The 27875-nt window shown below is 44.6% G+C and overlaps 1 protein-coding gene and 1 long non-coding RNA gene across 2 annotated transcripts in view; one reads left to right on the top strand and one right to left on the bottom strand.

The window, feature by feature from the left end:
- LOC134071683 (CLIP-associating protein 1-B-like) overlaps nt 1-27875 on the bottom strand; it is an 82016-nt gene that overhangs the window by 16359 nt on the left and 37782 nt on the right. The window contains exons 8-26 of the mRNA XM_062528499.1: nt 22392-22526; nt 16941-17017; nt 16612-16704; nt 16139-16284; nt 15462-15597; nt 15205-15275; nt 14538-14597; nt 13429-13506; nt 12977-13144; nt 12450-12487; nt 11656-11829; nt 10586-10612; nt 8886-8993; nt 6422-6580; nt 5540-5647; nt 4565-4627; nt 3600-3703; nt 3156-3179; nt 1864-2108 (exon numbers count right to left, since the gene is read on the bottom strand). Coding sequence (XP_062384483.1) covers nt 1864-2108; nt 3156-3179; nt 3600-3703; nt 4565-4627; nt 5540-5647; nt 6422-6580; nt 8886-8993; nt 10586-10612; nt 11656-11829; nt 12450-12487; nt 12977-13144; nt 13429-13506; nt 14538-14597; nt 15205-15275; nt 15462-15597; nt 16139-16284; nt 16612-16704; nt 16941-17017; nt 22392-22526 — 2014 coding nt within the window. The remainder of the gene's footprint in view (nt 1-1863; nt 2109-3155; nt 3180-3599; nt 3704-4564; nt 4628-5539; nt 5648-6421; nt 6581-8885; nt 8994-10585; nt 10613-11655; nt 11830-12449; nt 12488-12976; nt 13145-13428; nt 13507-14537; nt 14598-15204; nt 15276-15461; nt 15598-16138; nt 16285-16611; nt 16705-16940; nt 17018-22391; nt 22527-27875) is intronic.
- Nucleotides 22944-27025, top strand: LOC134071684 (uncharacterized). The gene is made up of 3 exons (XR_009937111.1): nt 22944-23246; nt 24365-24434; nt 26747-27025. It is a non-coding gene; the product is annotated as an uncharacterized LOC134071684 (long non-coding RNA).

The following is a 27875-nucleotide window of genomic DNA, read 5'->3' as shown; positions in this document are numbered from 1 at the left end:
AGCTTGTAAGCATAGGGCAATCATGGAATGAGCAACACAAGCAAACGTGTAAGTAGTGCCAACGAAAAATGTGCCAAAATGGCCTGTTATGCTGTTGGAATTCACCTTTGTTACTTCAAGCATTGACGATTGCACTCTCCCACAGAAATGAGGAAAACAAAACATGTTAGGCATACATTTGTTCATTTTATACTCAGTGTCAGGGTCCTCAGTAGCGTGTAGAGAATCCATATGCAGCCACAACAGCTTGGCACCTTCTTCTCATGCTGGTCACCAACCTGGCTACATTCTGCTGTGGGATGGCATTCCATTCCTCGATAAGGATCTGTTGTAAGTCAGCCAACCTGGTTTTGTTGGTGACTCTGGCACGTACAGCATGCCCAAGCTGATCCCACAAGTGTTCACGGCAGGCCATTAGATCCTCTCCACTCCCAAATTCTGGAAGTACTCTCTGATGATCCCAGCTCTATGGGGGCGAGCGTTGTCATCCTGGAGGATGGCAATTGGTCCCATATTCTGGAGATATGGAATTGCCACTGGCTCCAGAATCTCATCCCGGTATCTAACTGCATGATGATTGCCTTCAATGATAACAAGGTCTGTCTTTCGAGTTAGGGAGATGTCACCCCACAGCAGAATGTAGCCAGGTTGGTGACCTGCATGAGAAGAAGGTGCCAAGCTGTTGTGGCTGCATATGGATCCTCTACACGCTACTGAGGACCCTGACACTGAGTATAAAATGAACAAATGTATGCCTAACATGTTTTGTTTTCCTCATTTCTGTGGGAGAGTGCAATCGTCAATGCTTGAAGTAACAAAGGTGAATTCCAACAGCATAACAGGCCATTTTGGCACATTTTTCGTTGGCACTACTTACACGTTTGTTTGTGTTGCTCATCCCATGATTGCCCTATGCTTACATGCTTTACCTCATTGTAAAGGTGACAAATCAACGATAAAAATGATATGAAACACTTTACTGGTTGGTATTACTAAAAGGGAGATATAATGGGCCAAAGTCAAGTTTCCTTACTTTTTGTGAGCAGTTTATTTTGTGAAAAGACGTTTATTAGCCCAGCAAGACGTTTTTTGCGACTTGTAGACGTTGTCATCACCACCTTAGTTTTAACGGTTTTAAAACAAAATCGCTAAACTTTAACAAAGCAATCACTGTAGCTATGCAGCCAGATGATATATTAATGGGTAACGTCCAGGCTTCCGCGAAAAATATAGATTTTATTAGGTTGAGGCAACAAGTCCGTATAAGATGACAATTTCCTTAATGGCTAGTCAGAATAGCGGAAAATAATAGTTTATTTTACTGTCTATGGAGAATAACATGTGAGTTTGAAAGCCGTTGGACCTGGAAAGATATTTATTATCCCATTATTACATCATCACTTAATAACCGAATTATAGATCAGGTCTGATGAGTGATCTAAGGGTGCTAAATGCACTCTGCTAAAGAACCGCTGTGTGGTTCGGGCCTGAGGATAATCTGGTTTTGATGTACATGTAACAGAACTGTGCTGTTCTAAGGGTTTTAAGTACACTCCAGCGTTGTACGGTTCTGCTGTTCTGACCTGAGGATAATCCGGTTTTGATGTAACAGAACAGGTCTGATAAGTGTTGAGGGTACTTAGTGGATACGTGGGTTCTAAGTCCACTCAGCGGTTGTGTGGTTCTGACCTGAGGATGCATTGGCTCTTGAGTAGGTTCTGGTTCTTAAGTGGATACGTGGGTTCTAAGTCCACCCTGCCATTGTGTGGTTCTGACCTGAGGATGCGCTGCCTATTGAGCAGTTCTGGTTCTTAAGTGGATAAGTGGGTTCTAAGCCCACTCTGCCGGTTGTGTGGTTCTGACCTGAGGATGCGCTGGCTCTTGAGCAGGTTCTGCAGGCCCAGCAGGCCCTCCTTCCTCTCGGACCAGTTGGAGCTGGCGCAGTGGTTGAGCACCTCGGCCACGTCCTCCGTCTGGCGCAGGTAGTGCGGCATGCCTCCGTTGCGCGAGCCGTACGAGCGCTCCGAGCAGGCGCTGGACGCATCGCTGTTGGCGTCGTCGTCCGAGTAGATCCCCGGCGACTCGTACCGGCGCCGCATCGGCCTCCGCTAGGGTGTGGGAGAAGGGAGGAGAGAGAGAAGACAGGATACAGAGAGAGAAGACAGAAAGAAGAGAGGAGGCAGAGAGAGAGAAGATGGAAAGATGGGAGAGAGGAGGAGGAGGAGGGCAAACAAAACGACAGGGAACAAAGAGAGAAGGAGAGAGAGAGAGAAAGAGAGAGAGAGACGGGGGGAGAAAGGAGGTGGAGAACGAGAGAATGAGAGAGAGAGAGAGAGAGAGAGGGAGAGGAGAGAGAGAGAGAGAGGGAAAAGGAGAGATGAGAAATGTAAGTGACCATGTCCAGCTAACCATCATCTAGCACAGCACACACAACACAAGATCTAGGAGCACCGGTCACATCCATGCAGCTACGCTATTGGGGGGAAGGGAGGGGGGTCAATCAGTCTACTGGAGGAGGAGGAGGAGGAGGAGATGGAGGAGGAGGAGGCATGCAGTGTATCTGATCAGAGTAGCTCTGGAGCTCTCAGAGGAATGGGATGGAGTATTGGTGATGGAACAGCATGGTCATTGGTGGATGGGGATGGTCCACATGGCTGAGGTGAATTATCACTTCATGGAATTATAGTGTACTGATAGATGAGGAGTCTCTATCCTTGGGAAGAAGTCAGCCGTATTTGATGTGCTAATGACATTTTATTGCCGTGTGTGTGTGTGTCTCGAGTTAGCTAGAGTACATCAATGTGAAGAGGCTGCTGGGTGTTAATGGCATATATTGTTGCACTACTGTGGATCACAGCAGGGCTTCTGATTGTGTGTGTGTGTGTGTGTGTGTGTGTGTGTGTGTGTGTGTGTGTTTTATATCAGAGCTGGTGCAAGTGAAGGAGGAGCTTGATCAGGGTTGGTCTATATACATGTATGTATGTATGTATGTATGTATGTATGTATGTACGCATACTGTATATGAATCCCTGCGGATTTCTCTGTGCGTTTGCAATGAGTATGAGTTTGCGTTTGAGGGAGTACAAACAGCTGGACTGCTGGAGAAGATGAGAGAAATGTAGTCAGACAAACGGAGAGGTTTTGTAAACAACTACCTTGTTCCTGGAGTCCCCTAAAAGCTGAAAGGGTTAAAGAGTAACCAAGAAGGGAAGAGTACAAGACATTACTTCTCAAAGGCCTCAGTTCAGAATCACAGTACACACACACACACACACACACACACACACACACAGGCCTGGATATCCAGTGTTCCTCGTGTTTGAATTCATTTGGTTCAAGATCACATTAGTGTATCAGTATTAATTCATTAATTCACATTTGACATACAGTACTGCACTTTATTGGTCCTGTTTCTTAATAACTTCTCACTAACTGACGAGCCTATTTATTTCAACATGGCAATATAAAAAATCTAATTACATTTCAAATCCCTTCCAAGACATTTTCAAATACATAACACTGTACAACGTATATGAAACAGATATGTGTGTGTGTGTGAGTGTGTGTGTGTGTGTGTGTGTGTGTGTGAGTGCTCTCACCAGAGCGTCTGCCACTGCCGCCTCCACATCAGTGCCCGTGTTGAGGATGCGCATGGCGTTAACGGAGGCCGAGATCCGAGCCTGGTGGGCAAGGCCAAAACGGTCTGTCAGGGAAACACACACACACACAATTAGAGAGGAAGACAGCGGGATGAGAGGAGAAAAAGAGGGAGGGATGGATGGATGGATGAGGAGGAAGGCAGGTAAACGACGGAAGATGAGACGATGCCCGTCGTTAAGTCATCATAACCGGCAGAACATTAACGGCACACACACACCACAGATGAACATTACATGAAGATGGTAGACATGTCGAAGGGATTTAACAGCCATTATATACATGGGCCACAGTACTTAAGCAAATTAAATCATGCCATTTCACAACGTTCATTTGCACCATTCGGCAAATTAAAAAAATATAAAGATGACACACGTTACAAACATGGTAATGAAAATAAAAAGCAGATGACATAATGCCTTTGAAAATAAGAACAATTTAATATGGACCAAAGTAAACATTTTCATGAAAAAAAATGAATGTTATCTATGATGATATGCAAGCTAACAAAGTAACTTCCTTAAATTCATACATGAGCAAATAATAATAAATAATTATTATTTTTTTTAAAAAAAAGAAAAGAACAGAACCATTTGCAACAACACTAAAAAAGGAAGGGGGACATACAAGACAAAAACCTCACAATTCACCATAAGTATAAAGAGCTGCTTAGCATTTTCTGTTTTCTAAATATATTCACTTTTCTTAACTCTACGTTATTTTTTACAAAACTGAATTCCTGCCGGACAAATGGCAGTGGGGGTTTTAGACTATCTGTGGAAGCCTCCTTCCGGCGTTACGCAGCATTTTGGGAAGTGTGAGGTTTTTAGATCTCTGGCACCCTCTTGTGGCTGGATGAGGAATTACGGCACCGGGCACGCAAAGTGCCGTGGATGAGAAGGGTCACCTGAGTAGCCGAGTGGGTCGGCCGTTGTGAGCGCGCTCGTGGAGCGGGAGTGACGTCGTGACACTGGGGACGGGGTGTGGCAGCGGGAAACAATCAGGGGAAGGGTCAACACACACAGGCACACACACACACACACACACACACACACTCAGGTCGCATTCTCCTGCAGTCTTGTTTTACCTAAGGCTCTATCTACCCTTAACAATCAAGACATATCATACATCATATTCAGCCTCCACAATCCTTTGCCAGCTTTAGCCATATATTTTTAAGCCACAGTATTCCTAATAGACCTCTTAAGTTCGCCTACAAAAAAGCTAAAAAAAAAAAAGCTTTGCCCAAATAAGGAAAAAGCTTTGCCCAAATAAGGAGATCCGGTATCTTGAGATTTTTTCTATGGTACAATAACATGGGGATTGTGAATTTTCGCACCTGTTGAACTCTCACGGGGACAAAGAAATTGGAAATGCAGACGTATTGCACTGCAAAGTATGGTCCTCTGCCTTCAAGTGAATACTGTCCTCTTTGGTAGGTGAAGATGGCACACTCTTTCAGATCTTTGCTACCCCAGAGTTAACTTAAAATGCAAATTGCCATAGGCAGTTAGCTTCAATTAACTCCTTACATGGGCGAAGATGGCAGTTTTGGATCCTATTTGTAGGTGAACTTCAGAGGTCTATTGATGGTTGCTTTACAGTATCAATCCAAACATCCCCTCAGTAGATAAACTGCTCTCTGCAGATCAACTCCCAATTACAGTTCACATTAACATTTTGCACTGGCTACAGACAGCTGATGTAGCGTTCCACTTATTCAACCCACCAGCACTGAGACAGAAACAAAGTTTAGTTTGAATGGAGAGAGGTTTCGGAAATGTTAAGAGGACAGCTATCAGAGGCTTCAGGTTAGTTCTAGGGTGAGGTAAGGGCAAGGTTCAGAGGTCACAGGTGCATTGTGGGTAGTGGGCGTACTCACCCAGCGGGGTGAAGCCACGGGCGGGGCTGGTGTCACGGCTGCTCTCGCGACTCGTGTCACGACTGCAGCCCTGACTCGCACTGGGCCGCGGAATACGGCTCACCCGCGCTGACGCACACACACACAGGTGAACAGAGAGTAGACACACACACACACACACACACATCAAAAAGTAGAGACAGACAGACAGACAGACAGACAGGCAGGCACACAGGAAAAAGAAAAAAAGAGAGAAAGAGAGAAAGACGTGATGCATTTGATGCATGCTCTTAGCACAGGAACAAGAGGAGAGGGGTTAGTCAGGTCAGTGCACAACAGAACAATAGAATAGAATAGAACAGTGCAGAATAGAACGATAGAATAGAAAAGTCTAGAATAGAACACCACACGGACAGAGGAGAGGAGCAAGTCGGACAGGTACAGACATTTGAGGCCAGGCCAAAAAAAAAAACTTCAATACAAATATAAACACCTTAATCTACTAATATAAACCCAAACCTTCACATGTAAATATTGTCCATGCTCCAAAAAAAATGTTAAGATCAGAAATAAAAAACATTTGCCCAGTGCTCTCTGAAGTCTTCAGTACGGATCCCCAAACCTGTGTGCTCCAGGGTCAGTTTAACCCTTAATACAGAATATTTCAACAACAGAAGGTATGTGTACGTGTATGTGTATGTGTATGTGTATGTGTATGTGTATGTGTATGTGTGCGTGTGTGCCCTTACCCGAGCTGCAGCACATGCGGCTGGTCTTTTATGTCTCTGAGTGTGTGTGTGTGTGTGTGTGTGTGTGTGTGTTGTGTGATCAGCATGATTATGTGAGTGCGTGAGTGTGTATGTGTGTGTGTGTGTGTGTGTGTGTGTGTGTGTGTGTCCTTACCCGAGCCAGAGCGTGTGGGGCTGGTCTCGCGGCTGCAGCCCTGGCTGCGGGGAATGCGACTCCGCCTGCCGTCCGCTGGCGTCGCGGCTCCCGTCGGACGAGGAATACGCCCGTACGTGTGACCCAGCAGCTTCCCGGGCGAGCTGGAACGACTGCCCGCTACACACACACAGGGGCAGAAAGAGTGTGTGAGGCAGAGATAAAAAATGAAATAAAAAACTCTGGCCTGCACGGACTAAAATCAAATTCACATCCTCTTGACAAAAAGGTCGATTTTGAAGAAGTTCTGCCAGCTTAGCCAGCAAAGCTATATGGCAGAGAAATTGCAAGGTCATGCGTCCCAATGTACTTTCAAAAATGTAGCTTATATCAATTCACTTTGGAGAAGTCTGATTGATTGGGCAATAATAAAATGAATGTACGCAATAATTGTTCATTTTGCAAATAAACGTTCATTTACTACTGTGTACACATGGGCGCTATAGTAATCAATGTCTGGAATAAAACAATGCAAATTAGCTAGACATTTCCAAACCAATATGACATTTGAAGTTGAATTTGCCATTATTTGATATGCTGTGAGGGCCACTCAACCTGTTCACCTTTTGTGTACAGTAAACCTCACTGATGAGTTTTAAAGCATTTCTCAGGTCAGGAATCAGGCACAAAATGACACAGAGAGACATGTTTAAAACAGAACTCAACGTTGACAAGCTGTAAGCAAAATTTTAAGACAAAGCCATACAAAAGACGAGACAAAACCGCAGCACATCTGAAGTGAAAAACAAAGAAACACAAGGAGCAATCGCACCACCGTGCAGCACTGAACACAAGACAGAGGGCAGCCCCACACACACACACACACACACACACACACAGGTGAACCAGGAGCAGTCATGCAATGGTGGATTAAACAACCATCTGCAGGCTATTGGACCAATGACAGCGCATGCTGATTCCCTCTCAGGAGAGTGGATGAGGAAGACTGAATCTGATTGGCAGAGGCTAGGCTTACCACTGGCTGTGGGGTTAGCAGATCTGGATCCTTGTTTTTAAAAGAGAGAATAGAGAGAACGAGAGAGAGAGAGAGAGAAAGAGCAAGGATGCAAGACAGCGAAACGAGGCATCCAGTTACCAGAGATGTGAAAACACTACATTATCCAGCATGCATTGCTTAATGACATCACCATGCACGCAGATGTTACAGTCAGGAACCATAACATCTGTTCTGATGATGTTTGGAATCCTAATAAAACCAGGGGTGGAGAAGGTAAATTCCAATTTCAGACACTTCCAAGTCCGAACAAGATTTACGCTCACCCTGATTTCTATGTCTGTGTTAGGATGGCAACGAGCCAAAAACAGACGGCAGCCTCAAGCATCCTGCTGAGGGCTTTGAACTGTCTGACATGCTGGATTTTCCACTCCTGGGTTTAGGATGCCAGTGTCAGTGAGAGAGAGATGTAGGATGAGTGCTAATGAGATGCAGCAGAAGCAGAGAAGAGAGAACGCTTCATTATAGCACGCTATTAATGGCATCCAAGTTTTTACCATTTGTTGATGCCTTGTGTTTTTCTTTTCTCATACACTAATTGGGCAATTGTGTTGTGTCCCTAATTGTTGTTGTTTACTCTTCTTACAATGACCATAATTCTTTCTAATAATTCAAAGGATGAGATACAAGTAGAGATGGACGGAGAAAAATCACTGTGTCATCACTGAAAGTTATTTCTTTACTTGATTCATTATGGTTGGAATTTCCCTGTTTTACCATTTCAAAATATGCAAAGTAGTTTGTTATAACTACTGCTACACTACGAACAGAACAGATTCCATACAGTTGTCGTCACAGTCCAGTATATGTCACTTTTGAAAAACGACACATGGGCTTTTGTAAGCTTCTTCTCACGCGAGTCGATTGCAACTTCCATGATAATATTACATTTCGTCTCTTAATAATACTGTGCCCATTACAATTCCGTCATAGCTGAAGGACTATGACATTGCACTGCAGGCGTTGAATGGGAAGAATGATGAGGGTAATTTTTCTTGTTGAGAGGGGAGAGGGGAGGATAACATCTGATATGTTGACACTGACTAATCTGACTGCCAAATCCTGACTACCACAGCAGGGAATCTAAAAGAAAAATCTGTCAGAACAGATTTTCTTCACACAACACTATGATAGCTGAAACGATCATTTCAATATCTGTGGTAGACAAAACATGCTTCTCTGTCACATTGCCCAACATCCCACGGGTGTAAAATCCCTCCTCTAAAACTCAAGCACCACCCATGACTGAGCTCCTTCACACGTTGTTAGTACATCACAGTGTTTACACACAAATCTGAAGGAATATCTCGATGATATTCCAGTGTTGATCTTTCAGGGTCGCAGTGTTGTTGCCACCCGTAAGCAGACATGCCGGTACGGCACAGAGCCTGTGTGGAGTGGAATACTCACGCTGAGACTGAGACACCACTTTAGCTCGACTGCGCCCCCTGCTGTCTGTGGCTGGGGTGACACTTCCTGCTGTGCTGCCAGCACTTGGTCTCCTAGTGCGTACACGACCTAAAAATGGAGAGAGAGAGAGAGAGAGAGTGGAGGACAACGAGGAAGGGGGAATAAGAAGAGGAAGAAGAAGAGGAGAGGAGGATGATGAAGAAGAAGAAACAGAAGAGGAAGAGTGAGGAGGAGGAGGAGGTAGAAGAGGGGAGGAAGGTGGAAAAGAGGAGGAGCAGTGCAGGAGTGGAAAGGAGAGAGAACGAGAGATATCCAGAGATACAAGAAGATCAAAGGGACCAAAGGGGGAGAGGATAGAAAGAAACCAGAGGAGAGGATAGAAAGAGACCAGCGAAGGAGAGGATAGAAAGAAACCAGCGGAGGAGAGGATAGAAAGAGACCAAAGAAAGGGAGGATAGAAAAGAAACCAGAGGAGGATAGGATAGAAAGCGACCAAAGAAAGAGAGGATAGAAAGTGATGGGAGACAGAGAGAAATTTAAGTTACATCAGCACATCACACCAGATACCCATGCTGTTCTCAAACACACACATACAGTACTGTACGTCACAGTGTAGATGCTACTCATATGAGCTTAGTCGTGCATTAGGGGCGCCAGGTGGGCCTCAAATCCCCACTGGCCCGGTGCAGTGACGGGTTCGGCGTACACAAGGGCTGACTTGTGACCAGGACTGTCCATTCTCAACAAAACAAATACGTCAACACACAACGTCACCACCACAGGTGATCTATCCCAGAAAAGAACTGATGCTGTTGGCTGATGGTGGATGGTTGATTTAAAATAAACTTGCTAGATTTTGGTCTAAGGCTAATTTATGTTTCAAACAGCATATCAATTTATGTATAAAATTGTTCTGATCTGGGGTGCATTTCCCAAAATGATGGTTGCTAACCTTTTAACAACTTAGTTGGTTGGCAATGGGAAATTGCATTGCAACCAACAAAGCTGCTAACTTAGTTGCTAACTTAGTTAGCGACTATGGTTTTGGGAAACGCGCCCCTGGTCAGATATCTTTGTACGGTTGATTTCAGCATCTTTTAGTTAGCATCTTTTGGGATTCCATGCACACTCTTATCTTCATACAGCCATGATATATTCCTTTATATTTTCATACATATACTTAACACATATTCCTTTATATTTTTAAATATATACCAAGCATATATATTCCTATATATTTGCATACAGCATATATATACCCAGCATATATTCCTTTTTATTTTCAAATATATATCTATTGTAAATCCCCCCTGTCATTACTTTATGTTTCCCCCAGTGATTAATCTCATCAGAGGTTGTCAGGGGAGAGGAGAGGAGAGGACTACAGACCACAGAAACAGCAAACACACTGGATACCATGCAGACATGGACCATGCAGGCCTCCACCCAGAACAGTACAGCGCATTACATTACATTACAGTACAGTACAGTGCATTACATTACAGTATGGTACCGTATGGTCACAATACAGCACAGAAAACAGGAAGTGGGAAGAGGACGCGAGTGGAGGAGATTATATAAATATAGATTTAATATAATATTGGGGGGGTGTTTGGGGGGGCAGAGAACTGTGAGACTTACACACAGATTAAAGAAGAGAACACACACACACACACACACACACACAAATACAGCCTTACCCTCCACTTTACCAGGGGTACCGCCATCTTGGGGCAAAAGGTTTTAGGAGGAAGAGAGGCAGAGGTGGGGTAGGGGTAGGTTGGGGCGTGGGTGGGGGTAGGGGTGGGATCAGGGGGGGTAATCACAACAAGAGATTAGAGATCAAGAGAGCCTCGTACTTCAGCTACATGAAGCAGGAAGAGGGTGGTGTGTTGGGGGGGTGGGGGTTAAAAGCACAGAGGATGCTTATAAGAGCTGGTTAGGCATTACGAGAGAGCTTGCAGCATTAAAAGGAGTGTCAGGTGTAAGTCTACGGGGTTAAAGGTAAAAGGTAAAAATGTTGGTGTGAGTGGGGTAAGACCATTAAAGTATTGTATTAAGTCAATTATAGTTATAATTGTAGTAATACAACTACAGTATTTTGCAGTTGCTTTTGTCCTTAACGACTCCTTGGCGAGTGTGTGGAGGAACTGGAGAGACAGACAGTAGGGGACAGATATCTCAGGATCTGAATGGAGCCATTTCCAGAGGTCATGTACACGCCACCACTGAACTCAGGAAGCGGTCAAATGGGGGGGGGGGGGGGGGGGTGTCTTAATCTTATCCGATTTATCTCAAAAGTGCTTCCCGAAATACACGGTGTATACAAAATAACCAAAATGGGATTGAGGAGCCATAGAGTAGCACTTGTATTTTCCTGAGCATGTGTGATAGTTTGTTCGTTCGTATATGCATGTGTGTGTATGTGTGTGTGTGTGTGAGAGTGAGAGTGTGTGTGTCTGTGTGTGTGTGGAGATTGGTACCAAGGGGGAACATATTGTAGGATCATACTGGCAGAGCTAGACAGGGTAGCAGATACTACTTGTTGTGAGTGTGTTGGATGTGTGTTAGGATAGATTGTTGTTGAGTGTGCTGTAGAGTGTGTGTGTGTGTGTGTGTGTTAGAATAGAGTGTATGTTTTAGTCTGTGCACATGTTGGAGTAGAGAGTGTGTGTGTGTGTGTGTGCATGTTGGAGTAGAGAGTGTGTGTGTGTGTGTGTTGGAGTAGAGTGTGTGTGTTAGTGTTTGTGTGTGTTAGGGTAGTGTGTACCTAGGGAGGCGTAGGAGCCGGGGGGCAGTGCGTTGGCGGAGCTGAAGGGGGCAGCACTGGGCACTGAGGGCATGCGAGACTTGGCACTGGCTGCGGCATTCACATCGATGTCGCTACGGGAACGCTGCAGGGAGGAGGAGCCTGGAGTCGCTCGCGAGGGAACCGCCTTGGGAGCTGGAAGATGCGCAAGCGCACACACACGCACACACACACACACACACAGACACACACACACAAAGACAAACACACACACACACACAGGGAGAGAGAGAGAGAGAGAGAGAGAGAGAGAGAGAGAGACACATGCACACACATGATTAGTGTATGCACAATAAAAACATACACATACAAGACACATTCTTTTGATTTACATTATATAATATATTAAGAGATGTCAATGTTGACAGAACACCAATCTGCTGTGATTGGGCACCATTACAGATCTTCAAACTGCCGTGATTGGTGATTGGCCAATCCCTACTATTGAACAGTACAAAACATCAGGCCTCTAACAAGCCCAAGAAATTGGGAAGTAAGGGGCCCAGAAAGACCCACAACCCTTCAGCTAATGAGCCAGTTCAATGTGGCCATTTAGAGAGGTCTGTTGCAGGGCACTAAATCAGCTGGGCCCATGGTAAATCATCTCTGAGAAGTAGTGTGTGTGTGTGTGTGTGTGTGTGTGTGTGTGTGTGTGTGAAGTGTGGTTGAGAGTGAGTGTGTGTGTGTGTGTGTGTGTGTGTGTGTGTGTGTGTGTGTGTGTGTGTGTGTAATGTGGTTGTGTGCGTGGTCCTTACTTCTGCCTGCGCCAAAGCTGCTCTTCGATAGCGGCCGGCTGCAAGTGAAAGAGTGGGAGGAAGACAGGAGTCAACAACAACTTTCTTCATCATTATCAAAGAAAACTAAAGAGTTAGGATCCACCAACACCCCTCAAATGTTAAAATATATCACAAAACATAAAACATGTGATTTATCATGACATTATATTTATTTACAAGATGTGATGCTAGATATTATGCTAGTTTAATTCAGTAACTTCAGAGGGTAACATGGGCCTTACTTGAGGCTCTCCTGGGAACTGGAAGAGTGTGTATGTGTTTGTGTGTGTGTGTGTGTGTGTGTGTGTGTGTGTGTGTGTGTGTGTGTGTGTGTGTGTGTGTGTGTGTGTGTGTATGTGTGTGTGTGTGTGTGTATGTGTGTATGTGTGTATGTGTGTATGTGTTGATGTGTTGATGTGTTGGTGTGTTGGTGTGTGTGTGTGTGTGTGTGTGTGTGTGTGTGTGTGTGTGTGTGTGTGTGTGTGTGTGTGCAACATGGGCCTTACTTGAGGCTCTCCTGGGAACTGGAAGAGGAGCGATCTGATTGGGGGAGGGACATGACGCTGTCAGAGCCCTTGAGGTGGGACTGAAGAGCCTTCTGATAGGACAGCTCCAGAGCCTGGAACAGTTGCTCCGCCTCCCGGCTGAAGTGGCCATGGAAACCCCAATAACACCTGTGGGTGGGGCAGAGGACAGCCAATCACAAAGCTGGACAGAGGCATACACAACCTTAATGTAGCTCAATAGGGTGGGAGTCTGACCCATCCAGTCTGTACATATGAATGTAGAGGATCACTGAAGAAAGTCCTTTTCATAGCCAAACACATTCATCTCTACTAATTTACTGGATCAAGCACCATTTTCTGTGTGTGTGTGTGTGTGTGTGTGTGTGTGTGTGTGTGTGTGTGTGTGTGTGTGTGTGTGTGTGTGTGTGTGTGTGTGTGTGTGTAGAGCTTACTTTCTGGCCACAGATCTGGCCTCCGAGTCTGCGTCGTGTACTCCTTTCTTGACGGTCTCGCTGAGCACTGCAACATGCCTGCAAACACACAGAGAAATGAATGCTTCACCCCAGGGCTAGTAGCCTGGTCCTACCATACACTCGTACATCCATAATGTATAGAGAGTCTGGCCACTTTCCAGTGCCAAGTGTGACCTTCCTTGAATGCAGATACTCTGTTGATATTTAAAACTATTGGATCTGCCCAGAGCCGCTCAGATCTGCCATAACCAATCGCAAGTTGTGGGTTCAATTCCCCTCTTCCACCGCCCTTGAGCAAGGCACTTAACCCCACATTGCACTGAGGCACAACGGCCCTAGTAATGTAGCTGACATATGCATGTCGCTTTGGATAGAGGCATCTGTTAAGTAAATAAATGCTAATGTACTGTAAATAGTTATGTTAATGTAAACTGAGGACTGAGAAGATCGGGAACCCATGGGATCTAGAACCAGAACTATCAGCAACAGCAGCCTAAAAGGAGCAGCTGTTTGGACCGGATGCAGCAGAGCAGAGCAGAGCAGAACAGAACAGGGCTAACCCAATCAACAGGGACCGATAAGGACCAGACAAGCAACCAGAACTGTGTGCAGGAACAGGAACCAACACAGACGAGCCGTGTGAGCCAAACTGAAGTAACAGAATCAGTCAGGGTGGTTAAAGTGCCCAGATGCCCACTGCCAACACCACGACTGCCACCACACGGACTCAGACACGGCTCTTCACAGGAAACACTTCAGCACGGGCAGAGGAAACCTGTTGCCATGGAAACCCCCTGGGACGAGGCAAAAAGGCGGCCCTGCCCTTTGTTTGCCGTCCCATATTCACCATAATTAATCCCTCACAAGGGCTAATAGGACCACTTAGCTGGACAGGCTTGTGTGTGTGTGTGTGTGTGTGTGTGTGTGTACAGAGAGAGACAGAGTAAATGTGTGTACGTACGTATGAGCAGAGACGGTTGAAAAAGGTATTTAAGTATCTTTGGTATGAGTATGTCAGTTTATGACATTAGCAGTGAATATTCATTCTTAAGATCAAAGTACTCGTAGACTTTGTGAGACGTATTTACCTTTCGAGAGCGTTTGTGGGCCACTCCTGTAAGATCAGGTCCAGGAACTCAAAACAGCGCCTGAAGGGGGATCAGAAGGAGGAGGTCAGGCAGTGTCACGCAGCAGACTTCAGAAACATCCTCGCACTGGCTTCCCAGAATGCACCTGAAACACTCCTGCCCAGTCACTGCCTTCCCAGAATGCATCAGATATAGCCCTGTCACCTGACTGCCTTCCCAGAATGCATCAGAAATAACCCCCTCCCCGTCACTGCTTTCCCAGAATGCATCAGATGTGTTCCTGTCACTTCACATGCAGCTGAATGTGGGCAGGCTCTGGTCTGATTTGAACAGAGCCCACAAGGTGAAGTCTTAGCCAAGTAACTTGCTGGGTTTCCAGAATAGAACTCCCTGATAGAAGATCTACAGTAGGTGGGTGGGGCCAGACTGGAAATAATAAATGGCCATTGAATAAACACAGCTGGGCTACTCAAATAAGCATTAAAGCTAATAAGCAACTCCTCACACACACTCATATACACACACAGACACACTCAAAATCATGGCCACACACACACACACGCACACACGCACGCACACACACACACACACGCACACACACACACGCACGCGCACACACGCACGCGCACACACACGCGCACACACACACGCACGCAGTGGTGCTCACCGTCGGATGGCCACAGATTTGGAGATGCAGCTGCTGGTGATGATGGGGATGAGTCGAGGGTAGTGGGTGTGCTGCAGAGAGGAGACAACACAGACACCTGTCAATCAATCAATCAATCACTGTTATAAGACACACACACACAGATGGGGCCCTTGCCAAGAATACCACTAGAAGAGGGGTTGGCAGCTGCCTGGTAGAAAATGGACACACACACACCGACTGTGTGTGCGCGTGTGTGTGTGTGTGTGTTCACTCACACGCAGGATGATGCGGACGACAGCCACTCCGGACGTGGCGATGATCTTGGCGCTGTTGGGCACCAGGTTGAGCAGCGTGGGCATGATGGACTCCGCGCCGTGGTCAAAGCGGTTACCCAGCAACACGGACAGATGCCTGATGGGTAATGGAGAGAGAGAGAGGCGTATATAAAACCCTTTTATTGAACCATCATGTTCCATTTGGATTACATATGATTTGGATCATGTGGATCAAGGACACTTATTGTATGTGCTTGTGCGTGTGTGTGTGTGTTCACTACACACAGGTGGGTCAAATGCAGAGATGACATTCCTGTGAGTGTGTACGGGTGTCTGTGTGACACACTAGCCACTGAAATACAATTTTTTCCCTGCATGTGACGTGTGTTAGCGAGCTTGATTGCATGATGAGTGCGTGTGAGCTTGTGTGATTGCGCGAGCGTGTGTGATTGCATGACGTGTGTGTGAGTTTGTGTGATTGCGTGAGTGTGTGTAATTGCATGACGTGTGTGTGAGTTTGAGTGATTGCGTGAGCGAGTATGATTGCATGATGTGTGTGTGAGTTTGAATGATTGCGTGAGCGAGTATGATTGCATGATGTGTGTGTGTGTGTGTGTGATTGTGTGAGCGCGTATGATTGCGTGACGTGTGTGTGTGTGTGTGTGTGTGATCCGTACCCCAGCGTGATGCAGGCCTCTCGCACCACCTGTGAGCGCAGGTCTTTGGCCGAGAGCTTGAAGGCCGGCTCCATCTGACGCAGATGCTGAGGGAGCCCGTCATACTCCAGAGCACCGGCCAGCAGCAACGAGCGCACCTTCTTCAGCTGAACACACACACACACACACACACACACTTATCGATTATTTCATTTTATTGAAATAAATCAACAACTGTTTACTGATATAAAATTAACCCAACCAAGTACTAATAAACAACATACATAATATACCACACACACACACACACACACACTGCAAATAGCAAACTTATTAATCAATTTAACATGTGAACAACCAATCAATCGTCTAACCTAGCAACATCTGATCAATCAACATCAAGAAACAAATGACAATGACATAATCATCTACACTTCTATAGTGGGCAGTGTCTAACTCCTAACAAAGCAGACAGGCTGATTGGTGGTTGTTACCGCGGTGACCCTCTGCTCCCAGTCCTGACGCTCGTCTGACAGGACCTCGCGGATCTTGTTCATGGAGTCCTCCAGCTCGCGGCCCGAGTAGATCTGCACAGAGAGACCAGAGCAGGCTTAGCAAGAGAGTCACACCACATTCAAACTGGATTCACATCAAATTCAATTTGGATTCACAATAGATAATGTTTTGTGTTGTTAGCTACTGGTCTCTGTTTAAATGAACTAAGACTGGATGTATCAGTGCTGATGGATGGTCTATGATGGCAGCTCTGGTAGTGGGTCTGAGAGAACACAGGGCACAGTAACGTTGGCACTGGTGGTCATACCTGTACTGTGGGCACGTCGTCAAAGGCACGGATGAAGTCCTCCTCATCCACGGCCCCGGCGCTGCCACCCTCTTTACCTGCACACACCAACCGACACACACACACATTGTTACTTTCCTCTGTCAACAACATCACCGGTCTTAACTCTTTCAGCGGTCATTCACAACCTTCCCACAGAAAGATTGCTTTTAAATGCTCTGACAACATTCCCATAGAAAGACAGCAAAACTCCACTCTTACAGCTGTCGCTTAAAACATGGGGAGACAGGAAGGAAGATACCACACTCTTTCCTTGCATACTACAGAGGTAACGCTCAGATAACTTACTGTTTATTAAGCTGTGCCACTATTAACAGTGGTTAAAACCACTGGACCCAAACATGAACAAGAGCTAAAGAGCAAAGTCGGGCAAAAAGCCAACAAGAAGCAAAGCTAATTTAATTACTTGGAAAATCAATTCGCTAATTTAATACCATGAGAAAGATCCCAAGTACTAGCATGGCTGGGTAAGGGCAAGGCTCCCAGAGGCAATGTGAAAGCCTTGCTATTTTAAAGATGACATAGAAACTGTTATTTTACCTTGACTTTGTTGAATAAGTGTTCCGTGCATGACTACAACACTAGCATGAAAGGAAAACACAGTTGTTTCCTCGTTCCGAGTTTGGACAAATCTCCAGGTTTGAAACGACCACTAAAAAAACAGGCGAATCTCAACACAGGTTGACTGTGACGCAAAGACAGTGAAGCAAACCATCCCTCTGATTCCAACCCTACTCCACAAGGTATCTCATCACTTCAAGTTGAAGATTCAGGAAGAGGTTGCTGAAGCATATTAGGCAGCCAATCAGCATAGAGCTCTCTTAATTATTCAAATGGGTTGCCAGATAATTATAAGGGGGCGCTAGATATCTGCTAAAATGGGCCATGCTATTCCTCAGCCTAATAATAGGGTTATAAAGAGGCTTGTAAAACAGCATCTGACACGGACTACAGGTTCCATTTGCTGCTAAGTGAGCCTTGGCACTGGGGATGTTTTTGGAAGGCATTAAATGGTACTTCAGTATTTCAGTACATTTCACAAGATTTCTACTCTGGTTTACCTCAAAGCTAGCCTGACTCTCGCCAGACCCTTGTAGTTCCGCCATGCTCCACCAGAGGCTGAGCTCCACACAAGGGTCTGGACGCGAGGGCAACCCAAACCCCTGGGCCAGTGATCAAAAAATAATCGACCAATCAGGAGCGCCGAAGCGAGTGTTTGATTCAAATAACAATGGCGGCACGCAGCGAGGAGTCTTGTGCTGACATTGATTCTGCTATTTCAACCGTTTTGTCGAATCTATCGAGTATTCATTCTTTAAAAGATTAACAGAGAATAGTTTTGAAGACATTTATTGGTGGCAAGGATGTTTTTACTCTTCTTCCGACCGGGTTTGGCAAGAGCTTGAAGAAGCCTAGCACGTCATTCAAGATAACAGGCAAGTGGTTTATCGAATCACATGCGAGGATGTTTTACAATGACCCGCCTTCAGAAATACATCTCCTATCGAGAAGTCCCAGATCCTTGTGTGAAGCAGACAGCGAACTACAGGATCTGGCGAAAGTCAGGTTACCTCAAAGCTGGCTGCTTGATTTAAATCGTACTTATCTGGCCAAACTCCAGGACATGAAAAGATATGATATCTCTATGCCGGCGACGTACAGAGAAAGCCTGGGTGTCCGGCCAGTGATAACTAAAGTCGTCTCCGTGTGTCTGGGCCAAAAATGGAGAATTCCTGCGTTTTTGTCAGACGCAGACCCGGTGAGAGGATTTGGACAGAACGTCAGCGTGATTGACGGCCCTATTACTCTGAGCAACGAGCTGCCGTCCGCCCTAATGCCTCCCATTTGACTCAATCACCCTCTGGAACATCTCACACTCCACAAAAATGGAGAGACAGAGAGACCGAGAGATGAATTGTATGTACGATCATTATGTTTACATTTTGTTTTTCTTAATTATCGTTATCAGTACTACTTATATCATTACTTATATTAATACTATGGTAGAGAGGAAAGAAAGAGAGAGAGAGAGAGAGAGAGAGAGAGAGAGAATAATGGAGAAAGATTGAGAGAGAGAGAGAGAGAGAGAGTGAGAGAGTAAGAGATGAAAAGAAAAACAGATGAAGAGAAAGAGCACAGAAAGACAGCAAAGACTGAAAGAAAGATCAGATCTGATAAACTTTATCGTCCCGAGGGGACAAATTTGACTTGAGTGGCATCCGAACCAACCGCTCTTCCAATCAATACACACATTAGTGCAACACAACCCAGTACCAGGCCGGCTACGCTAGCACCGGGCACGTAACCGAAGCGTTCTGTTTACTGAGCGTCTGCTGTCATAATTAGCTTCCACTGCAATCAACGGAACTACACCAGACGTGAGAGCGACGTGGACATCCGACCAAGTTAGACCGGTCGTCCAAAACGATTTGTCGGTGTAGCCCGGCTATAAGACACAGAGGAGAGCAGACCGAAGTGAGAGGTTGTCAACGGTATTCAAGACTGTGGTGATACAAACCACCTTGAGGTAGTAAAGATGGTGTACTACTGTAATTGAAGCATTTTGTTTTTATTTATAAGAGTTATTGAAGTTGGGAGAAGGTAGAACTTTTGAATCGGCAAGGGATCATTAGGTCTGTCTGTCTGTCTGTCTGTCATGCAGTCTGTCTGTCATGCAGTCTGCCAGGGCTAGTCTTGTCTTGCCCTCACACTACATGGCCATGGGTTCTCCTCATCTATTTTTCATGGCCTGGCCAATATGTGTTCTCCTATGGAGTACAGACGGAGTGTGTGTGTGTGCATGTGTATGTGAGAGAGTGCATTGCAGTGAGTCTGTGTGTGTGTGGCATGGTTTTGCCTTTCCCCTTGTTATTCCCCCTGAAAGAGTGCTAGGGGGAAAAAAAACGCTACTGACAGCAAGAGGTAATCGACCTCCGACTGGTTTGTCCAGAGAGACGGAGTGTTGTCAGGGTTTAACACACACCCAAGCAGCCCCAGCCTCAGCACTGTGCCCCGGCCTCAGGAAAGGGGAAGTGCTCTCGGACGCCCGCCACGACCTTGCACTACCTCTCCCTCTTGGTGAGGGCTCCGGCAGGCTCCATTACAGCGATCAAAATACCACCACCCGGGGCAAAAAAGAAACAGCTAAACTGCAGTTTATTGGGATAGACACACACACACACAGGGGTAGGATCTCTATGGCTGCTAGCATAGATAACATGGCAGCGTATATACAGTATATATATATATCATAAATGATGATGTTTGACAAATGATGAGATTAGTATGCGGCATGATGTCACACACACACTCAAGCAACATAACAACACATTGCTTTCCAACGCTCACCACACACCAGCTTGAGGTGGAGAGAGAGACACAGACAGGCTACTCCAGACACATAACAGAAGTGTTACGGAGCGTGAAAATAGTTCCCGTAGACTCCCATCACTGATGGATTGATACCATTGATTGGAGTGGAAGCTAATGGCTACAGCATACACTCGGCGCTCAGGACGTTTCAGTTACATGTCTGGACTGGAGTAGCCTGCCTGTAAGGCCATGAATGAATGAGCCAATTACACTAGGCCAAGATAAGGGGACCAGGCTCAATGGGCCAGGTTGGCAATTTAGCCAAGACCCCAGGGAACCCACTAGTAGTCTTTAGCCCCTTAATAAGACCTCAGTTTAACGGATCATCCGTAGGGCGGCATCTCCTACAGCACAGTGTCCCCGTCACTGCACTGGGGCATTGGGACTTCCATACAGCAACAGGCATTCCTTCAAAGCAACCGTATGCAGTATGAGGCGTGAAATGTAGGAGGGAAGTTAACTTGTAGAGTTTTCTTGTATTTCCTCTCTATCATATATGTGACCCTGCAAAGTGAAACCAGTCGTTTCGGTAACATTTCCAAATTAAGTTATTGTGCTCACATAAATGGCCATAAACTAAGCTTGCCAACGATATGTATATCGAGGGTATTACACAAACTATCGCTAAGATAACCGCATCCAAAGTTGACATGGTTCTCCTGTCACGATATGCCAGAAGAGGAGAATCACCTTTTTAAGCAGTGTGGACAACGGGAATGACTGCAAATGTGCTGAATCTTCGCCGGGTTTAACAGTCAATACGTATGTTTTTCTGTGAAATTAGTTCACGATATGAAACTGTAGACTTCACTGTATACTGTCGAATTATACGAAAACGTGAAATTCAACATTTTAACAGGAAGTTTGTTTATTGTGGATTTTCTCAAAATAACGTAGTGCGCAAAGCGACTGATTTCGCTTTGAAGAGTCACATGTGTTTAGAGAGGAATCTAATTTAAAAATACATATTTATTTTTTTTTCCTCTGTAAGTACTAAAAAGTAGTACTAAGTAGTAAAAAAGCAGCCGTATGCAGACACAGCTCAATGAGATACAGAAGATGGGGAAACCCTGTAGAAATGTATCAATGGCTTCTTCATTACAATCTTGCCAAATATAAAGCTCAAACATGTCCGTTATTCATTTCTTTTGAACAGACTCCCTTTGATCAGTACCAACTTCACTGTACTTTCGGGGGTATGTCTATTGGCTCTTAGATCATTATACTGTAGCTAACCAACTTTACACAGAAGCTCCACTCCATCATGCCTCTTCTAAAGGGAAGAGTACTTAAAGCACGTGGCCTCTCTAACAAGACAGAGAAAGGATCCACTGATAGAGGAAAACAGGACAGAGAGAGAGAGAGGGAGGGAGGGAGGGGGAGGGGGAGAGGGAGAGGGAGAGGGAGAGGGAGAGGGAGGGAGAGGGAGAGGGAGAGAGGGAGAGGGAAAGAGAGAGAGAGCGAGAGGATGAATGATGAGGAAATCTTTCCACAGTGAGTTAGAGACAATGACTGGGCATATAGAGATGGACATCGCGGCTCACATAGCGGCTGTGTCCATCTGTATATGCAGAGAGTAAACAAGCAGAGGGGCATGAGGATGTCTATGGAACACACACAGCTGAGGAATGACTGAATGGCCAGATCTTTAAGAGATGAGAGATGGGGGATGTGGATGTCTGTAGGGAACACAGAGTGAGTTGGACTAGAGAAAGGTGCAGCAGGAGGATTCAAGAGAATGAGGCAGGACAGCACATGACCATTGACCACTCAGTGACGATGACTGAACTGAAGGGAAGTGAGCAACACAGATGACTACGGGGAAACGAGGCAACTCAACACCAGAACAAGAACATGACACGCACAAACATCAAATTCATTAATTAAACTAAGAAAATGATAAACACATATCACAAATGCGAAATTTAAACTACTGAATACCGTGTGATCTCATTGCATTTCATATGTAACGATCATCATATATGGATGTCACACACACACACACACACACACACACACACACACCTCTCGGTGTCTCACCTGTGGATTTGGAGCTGGAGGCGGAGCTAGGCCGGCGCATGGAGCCGGTGTTTCCTGCCCGTCGCACTGACGACGCCCCCTTAGAGGACGAGGAACGCCCCCCGTCCACAGAGTCGTCATCGTCGATGTTCTTATCTGCAAACACAAACAAACAAACAAACAAACAAACAGTTAGTGGAGCATCCTTATCAGCTAGAACAAAGACTCTCACACTAATACATATGCATCTATGCAAATATACACACACATAAAGGCACGCACGCACGCACACACGCACACACACACACACGATAACCCAGATGAGAAGGGGAGCTGTGGAAGAGTGGCTACAGTATTTGTAGCACTTTCAGGATTGAGTCTGACCCGTGGTCATCTCCTAATCCTACCTCATCTCTCTCTCTCCTACTCTCTTCCTGTCTCTCTCCACCATTCTACCTGAATAAAGGCAGAGGGCCCTGTCAGTACACGATCCGTGACTGGCTGTAAATCCGTACTGCGCATGCGCATAATGACGAAATAGGAAACGTAACGATTCCTCTGTGAAATGTGTACCGCGCATGTCTTGATCGCTTGACGGCCAACAAACGGTACAACTGACGGCACGACATACCTTTATAAGCTGCACGTTATGTTAATAAATAATAATTTATTATTCAGTTCACGGCGAGTCTGTTTCGAAGGATATTTAAATTGAAAGGCTTAGCCTATTTTTACCAGTATGAAGCCGGTTTTCAACGGTTGCTGCAAACGGCAAGCACGCAGTTCAAGTCATCACTGGAGGGACCTGTGCATAACTTTGGATGAGAGAAGACTCAACGCCTGACTTAAATCTTGCGAAATTACGGTGAACTTGAGGTAAGTCTTGTAGACATTCTCTGGTCTTGTCTAGCATTTTCCTTCAAAAGCATTAGCAATTGTTCCCTTAACATTTTACAATAACTCTACATATTTCGAGCTCTATCACCAAGTTCTATCACCCATATTAAACAGAAAGAAAGAATTCAGAAATGCAGTTCAATTAACAATTATTAATTAGGACAACAACCGAAAAATATTTATCATGTCTGTGTAAAGAAGTGCAAGCTAGGGAAAATATATAGAAGTGGCACCAACTATACGGCACGAACGAAGCTAGCTGTTTAGCTCAAGGTAGCAGGCTAGCTAACATTGACTAGCTGGGGTGTTAGCTCGTTGTTTCTTTGCAGCTTGGATGCAATTTACGTGTATATTAAATTGCTCAGCCTCTGACCTGTGAAAGAAAATAAAGTGGAGCAAAAATGTTAACTGGCTTAGTTGTACTTCTATGGCACGAACGAAGCAAGCTAACTAACATTAACACTATTTACTACCTCGAGGATTCTTTGCAATTTAGCCAGGCAGAGAGGGTTAAAGCGGAGGCATGAAGGATCTTAGGTTTAGCTGCTACCCTAACGTCCGTGATATGAGGATCCCGTTGGCATTAACAGACCAGGCACATCCGAAGTTAATTACCAACAATGAGCCAAGTACGACTATCCATTTGCATAGGCATAGGCTATTCTTGGGTTTCATCAGGTCCATTTCCACAGGTGCCATGCAGTCTGCGCTGAAAGCCAAGGTGTTTGATTTAATACACCTGTGGAAAGGGACCTGATGAAACCCATGAGTAGCCTATGCAATTAACTTCAGGCGTGTTTGACTTATAAATGTCATCAGGATAGCTGTTTAGATGTGTAGATCTCGTATATGTATTGTATTTTTTTTTTCTATTTCCGTACACAGGTGTTTGTGTGTATGGCATGTCACAATCATAGATTTGTGTGTTATGTGTTAGATAATGTTTAGAAACTTTGCTCTTTGTGAACAGTTGAAATTTCCCCATATTGATGGACCCTACTTTATGCACTGTGTACAGTTATGCTGGTACACTGAACACAGGACTGAGGTGTGCTTAGAAATCAATCCTCATTTCTTTTTCTTTTTTCTTTTTGCAGGATCCTGAATTTTGTTTTTTGAGAGGAGGGCGCACCAGAGCCTTTGAGGGCATGCATTGTAACGTGAGAGGTATGTATGTATCAACTAGGGGTGTCAACAATAATCGATTCGGCGAAGCAATCGCAATGTGGGGCATGCACGATTCAGCATCGATGCGGCAAAGTGCCATAATCGATTATGTCACTATTTATTTTCTGGCCTCGAGTAGCCTACAATAAAGTTGACGTTTCAATTAATGCGGGGGGGATTTCCAGAGCAATGTTGCAATGACATGCGCCGCCTGTACAGTGTTTCCTACACATTAGTCCATGGGCCAGATGAGATGTTGGTACCACTCAAGGTGGCACTCAGGGGGGCAAAGGTTGCTTATACTTTTTGAAAACCTACATGTCTGTTGTTAACATTTTCTGGAGTCACAGCTAAATTAGGGTTATCACCTGTTAAAGTTACGCTCCCCCATTGGAAAAAAAACACATTTAGACACCGGTGCATGTCTTGCTATTGGCCTTTGTTAAAGACATATTTACATAATCTATTTCATTATGGTATCATTTTGAGGGGGACAATCTGAGCTTTCATTCAAGTCCTTTTGTGAACACTTTGGACAAGTACAGCCAACCCTGGAGCTCTTCAAACTTTTAATCATATCTTAAAGGTATACTATGCAGGATTGGCGATTTCATCACCGGTTTCGCTTTCACTTTTAGTTTTTGCTCGTTTTATGCTTGTATATTTCTCTGCAGAGCTTCCCCTACAGCTTTAGCGTGTATATTTTACAAAACTCCTCAAACGGTCAGTCTGCCGTGCCTTTTCATGAGATTTTACATGACACTTCCTGGAGTAGAGCATGGGTGCGTGCCCGAGGTCTCCTGAAGTTGCAAGTGTGGTTCTACCACTACAGACCACTAGGGTGGCCGAAAAAAAACACCGGTCGACCGGTAATGACTCATTTAATCATATATAACAGTATGGAACGAATTGATTAACTGAAAAACTTTGCATAGTTTACCTTTTAAAAATGGAGTGGGAGCATAAATGCATTGAATATGAGGCTAGTTTTTGCACTTAATGATTGGCCACTGTTTTTCTTTTTTTTTTTAGCTGCAGCAGGAACTTAGGCTTTCAATGGCAAGGGCTGTTTTCCTCAGCATAATGACAGAGAAACAAACTCTGATAATGCATTGCTGACGTTAGCAATGACTACTAGCTGTTTCTATTTCCCAAACAATTCCTTAGCCTACCTTTTCAATTCAATGACCCACCTCCTCCATATGGCCAACATAACATTACATTTCACGAACATGCATAACTTTGTTCAACTATCATGAATAGGCTATTTGAAATGTCCATTTAGCCTACAAGTAAGTTAGCCAAACTAATGAATCTGTACCTGTCCAGGAGCAAATTATCAACAGTGACGTCTGTCTTCTAATTCTTCTCCGTTTTCAGCCGTATCAATCTCCTAAATCCTTGTTTTATTTCGACATATTTCTGATTCATAACAAGGTCTTTTAGGTTCCATAACGTTAGACATTTTTTATCTGATATGTTTGTAGCGGCAGCTGTCTATGGTGGTACATAGCATAGCTGGCAACCCGGATGGCGAAATACTACTGACTTCGTGATTCGTAGATAAGTGTAGGGCGGCGCATCAAACCAAAACACAACATAACAACATCAACAGTTGAGGGCTGCAACTTCACTTTTAAATGACAGTATCTTGGCCGGACTACTGTTGTCAGTGATGTAAGTATTTGAAATTAGCATGATTTCTAAATGTCTAGTGACATATCAGGGCCATTTTATGACAATCAGTAACCTGGCACTTAATTGGCTAAGTAAAACGGCACCGGAAACAAGCCCCTTGAAACGCCATGTTGAAGCCCGAAAAAATCGTTCAATTTTGGCAATTTTCACTAGCCTAGCATTCCCATTGAAATGAATGGGGGCAGGACTTGTTCACTTTCTCCAGTTCTGATAATACCTCCATGGGTAGGCCTATTCCTTGGAATCTTTAGGTAAACAGTCAATGCACATTGTAGGGAGAATTTTTGAGTAATGTTACAAAATTTCAAGGGGGCTGATAATTGAGGCCTCAACTGTATATCGCCTATTCCTCCAAGATGCTCAATACCCATAATACACCACCCCAAAACCACCAGCGCCACACTGCACACCTACGCACACCTAAAAATTATAATGAAAGATGTTGAGTCTATAATGTATGTATGTACCTGTAGATTCTTAGTGTCTGCCCTTTTGTTTTTCTAATCAGTATTAGTGTATGAATGATTGTTTTGTTGTAGTGCCATAGTAATATTATTTTAATACATTACTTTTGTCTGTCCTTTTTCTTTCTTACTTTCACTCTGATTTAACAGTTCACACCACCAGAAGATGCATTGTAACCAAGTCCACAAAGACCCCCCCCCCCAGTGCAAGCTGAAGGACACAAATGGCGTGACCGTTTGCATTGACGGACTCTTCTAAGAGTTGGTCGTTTTTAGGGTGTAACATGGCAACAGATCATCTTCAGTAGCCTATTATATATTTTTGGAATGCCTTTAAAGAGTAGATGTGATTTAAGCTATAATTAGTTATATTCCACCCTTCTATGTGCTTGTTAACACCATCTTTCAGTGGGACATGACCGTTTGCATTGACGGACGTAACATGGGGACAGATGATCTTAGGTAGCCTAAATCATATATGTTTTCATTGTGGGAGTACAATTAATCACCAAAAGATTCGTTTTTATACAGGTTTTAGTAAACTTTACCCAAGGGTGCCAATAATTCTAGAGGGTACTGTCGCTATTGCTGTTATTGTTAAGACAAAGTTGTACTCAACACTAAGTTATACTCAATATCGCAGTGCTTCTATATGCACAATACATTTGAACATCTTGAATTTCCCCTTGGGGATCAATAAAGTATCTATCTATCTATCTATCTATCGAATGTTAAACAGCTTGCTGTGGGTTTCACAGCCTTTTACATAGTAGCTGCTAGACTTTTGACAAGGTACTTGGCATTTGTTCATGTGAGTTCTCAAACACTGTCCACTTACCTATGTGGTGCACCCCTCAGCTTTAAGCTTGTACATCTAGTGTTTATGTTAGCTAACTGTATCTTTAATGTGGTGCTATCAGAGCAAGATATTAGAAATGGCGTATGATGTACAGGGACTCGTAGTTTATTATGGTATTGCGGTCATTCGGTACAGTTACTACCATTTGCGTTGGCACCTCTGCCATACCAGAACAGTGTTTCGGTGCCCAACCAGTTATAATACATTGATGTGAATGAAGTGCATTCAAAATGAAAAATGGTCAACTCAAGGTGATTCTCTTTCACAGAAAACCTCGGAAGCCAAAGAAGTAGATGAGGGCTTGACTCAGTGACACCCAAGCGAAAAACCCATTGCAGTAATCCCTACTGGAGATGAATACACCAATAAGTTATCTAAATCATGTTTTGCCATTTTGACCTCCTACCTTATGACTCTACC

The sequence above is a fragment of the Sardina pilchardus genome, chromosome 23, assembly GCF_963854185.1.
Source record: "Sardina pilchardus chromosome 23, fSarPil1.1, whole genome shotgun sequence".
NCBI lineage: Eukaryota > Metazoa > Chordata > Actinopteri > Clupeiformes > Clupeidae > Sardina > Sardina pilchardus.
This window is presented reverse-complemented; position numbering and strand designations above follow the sequence as displayed.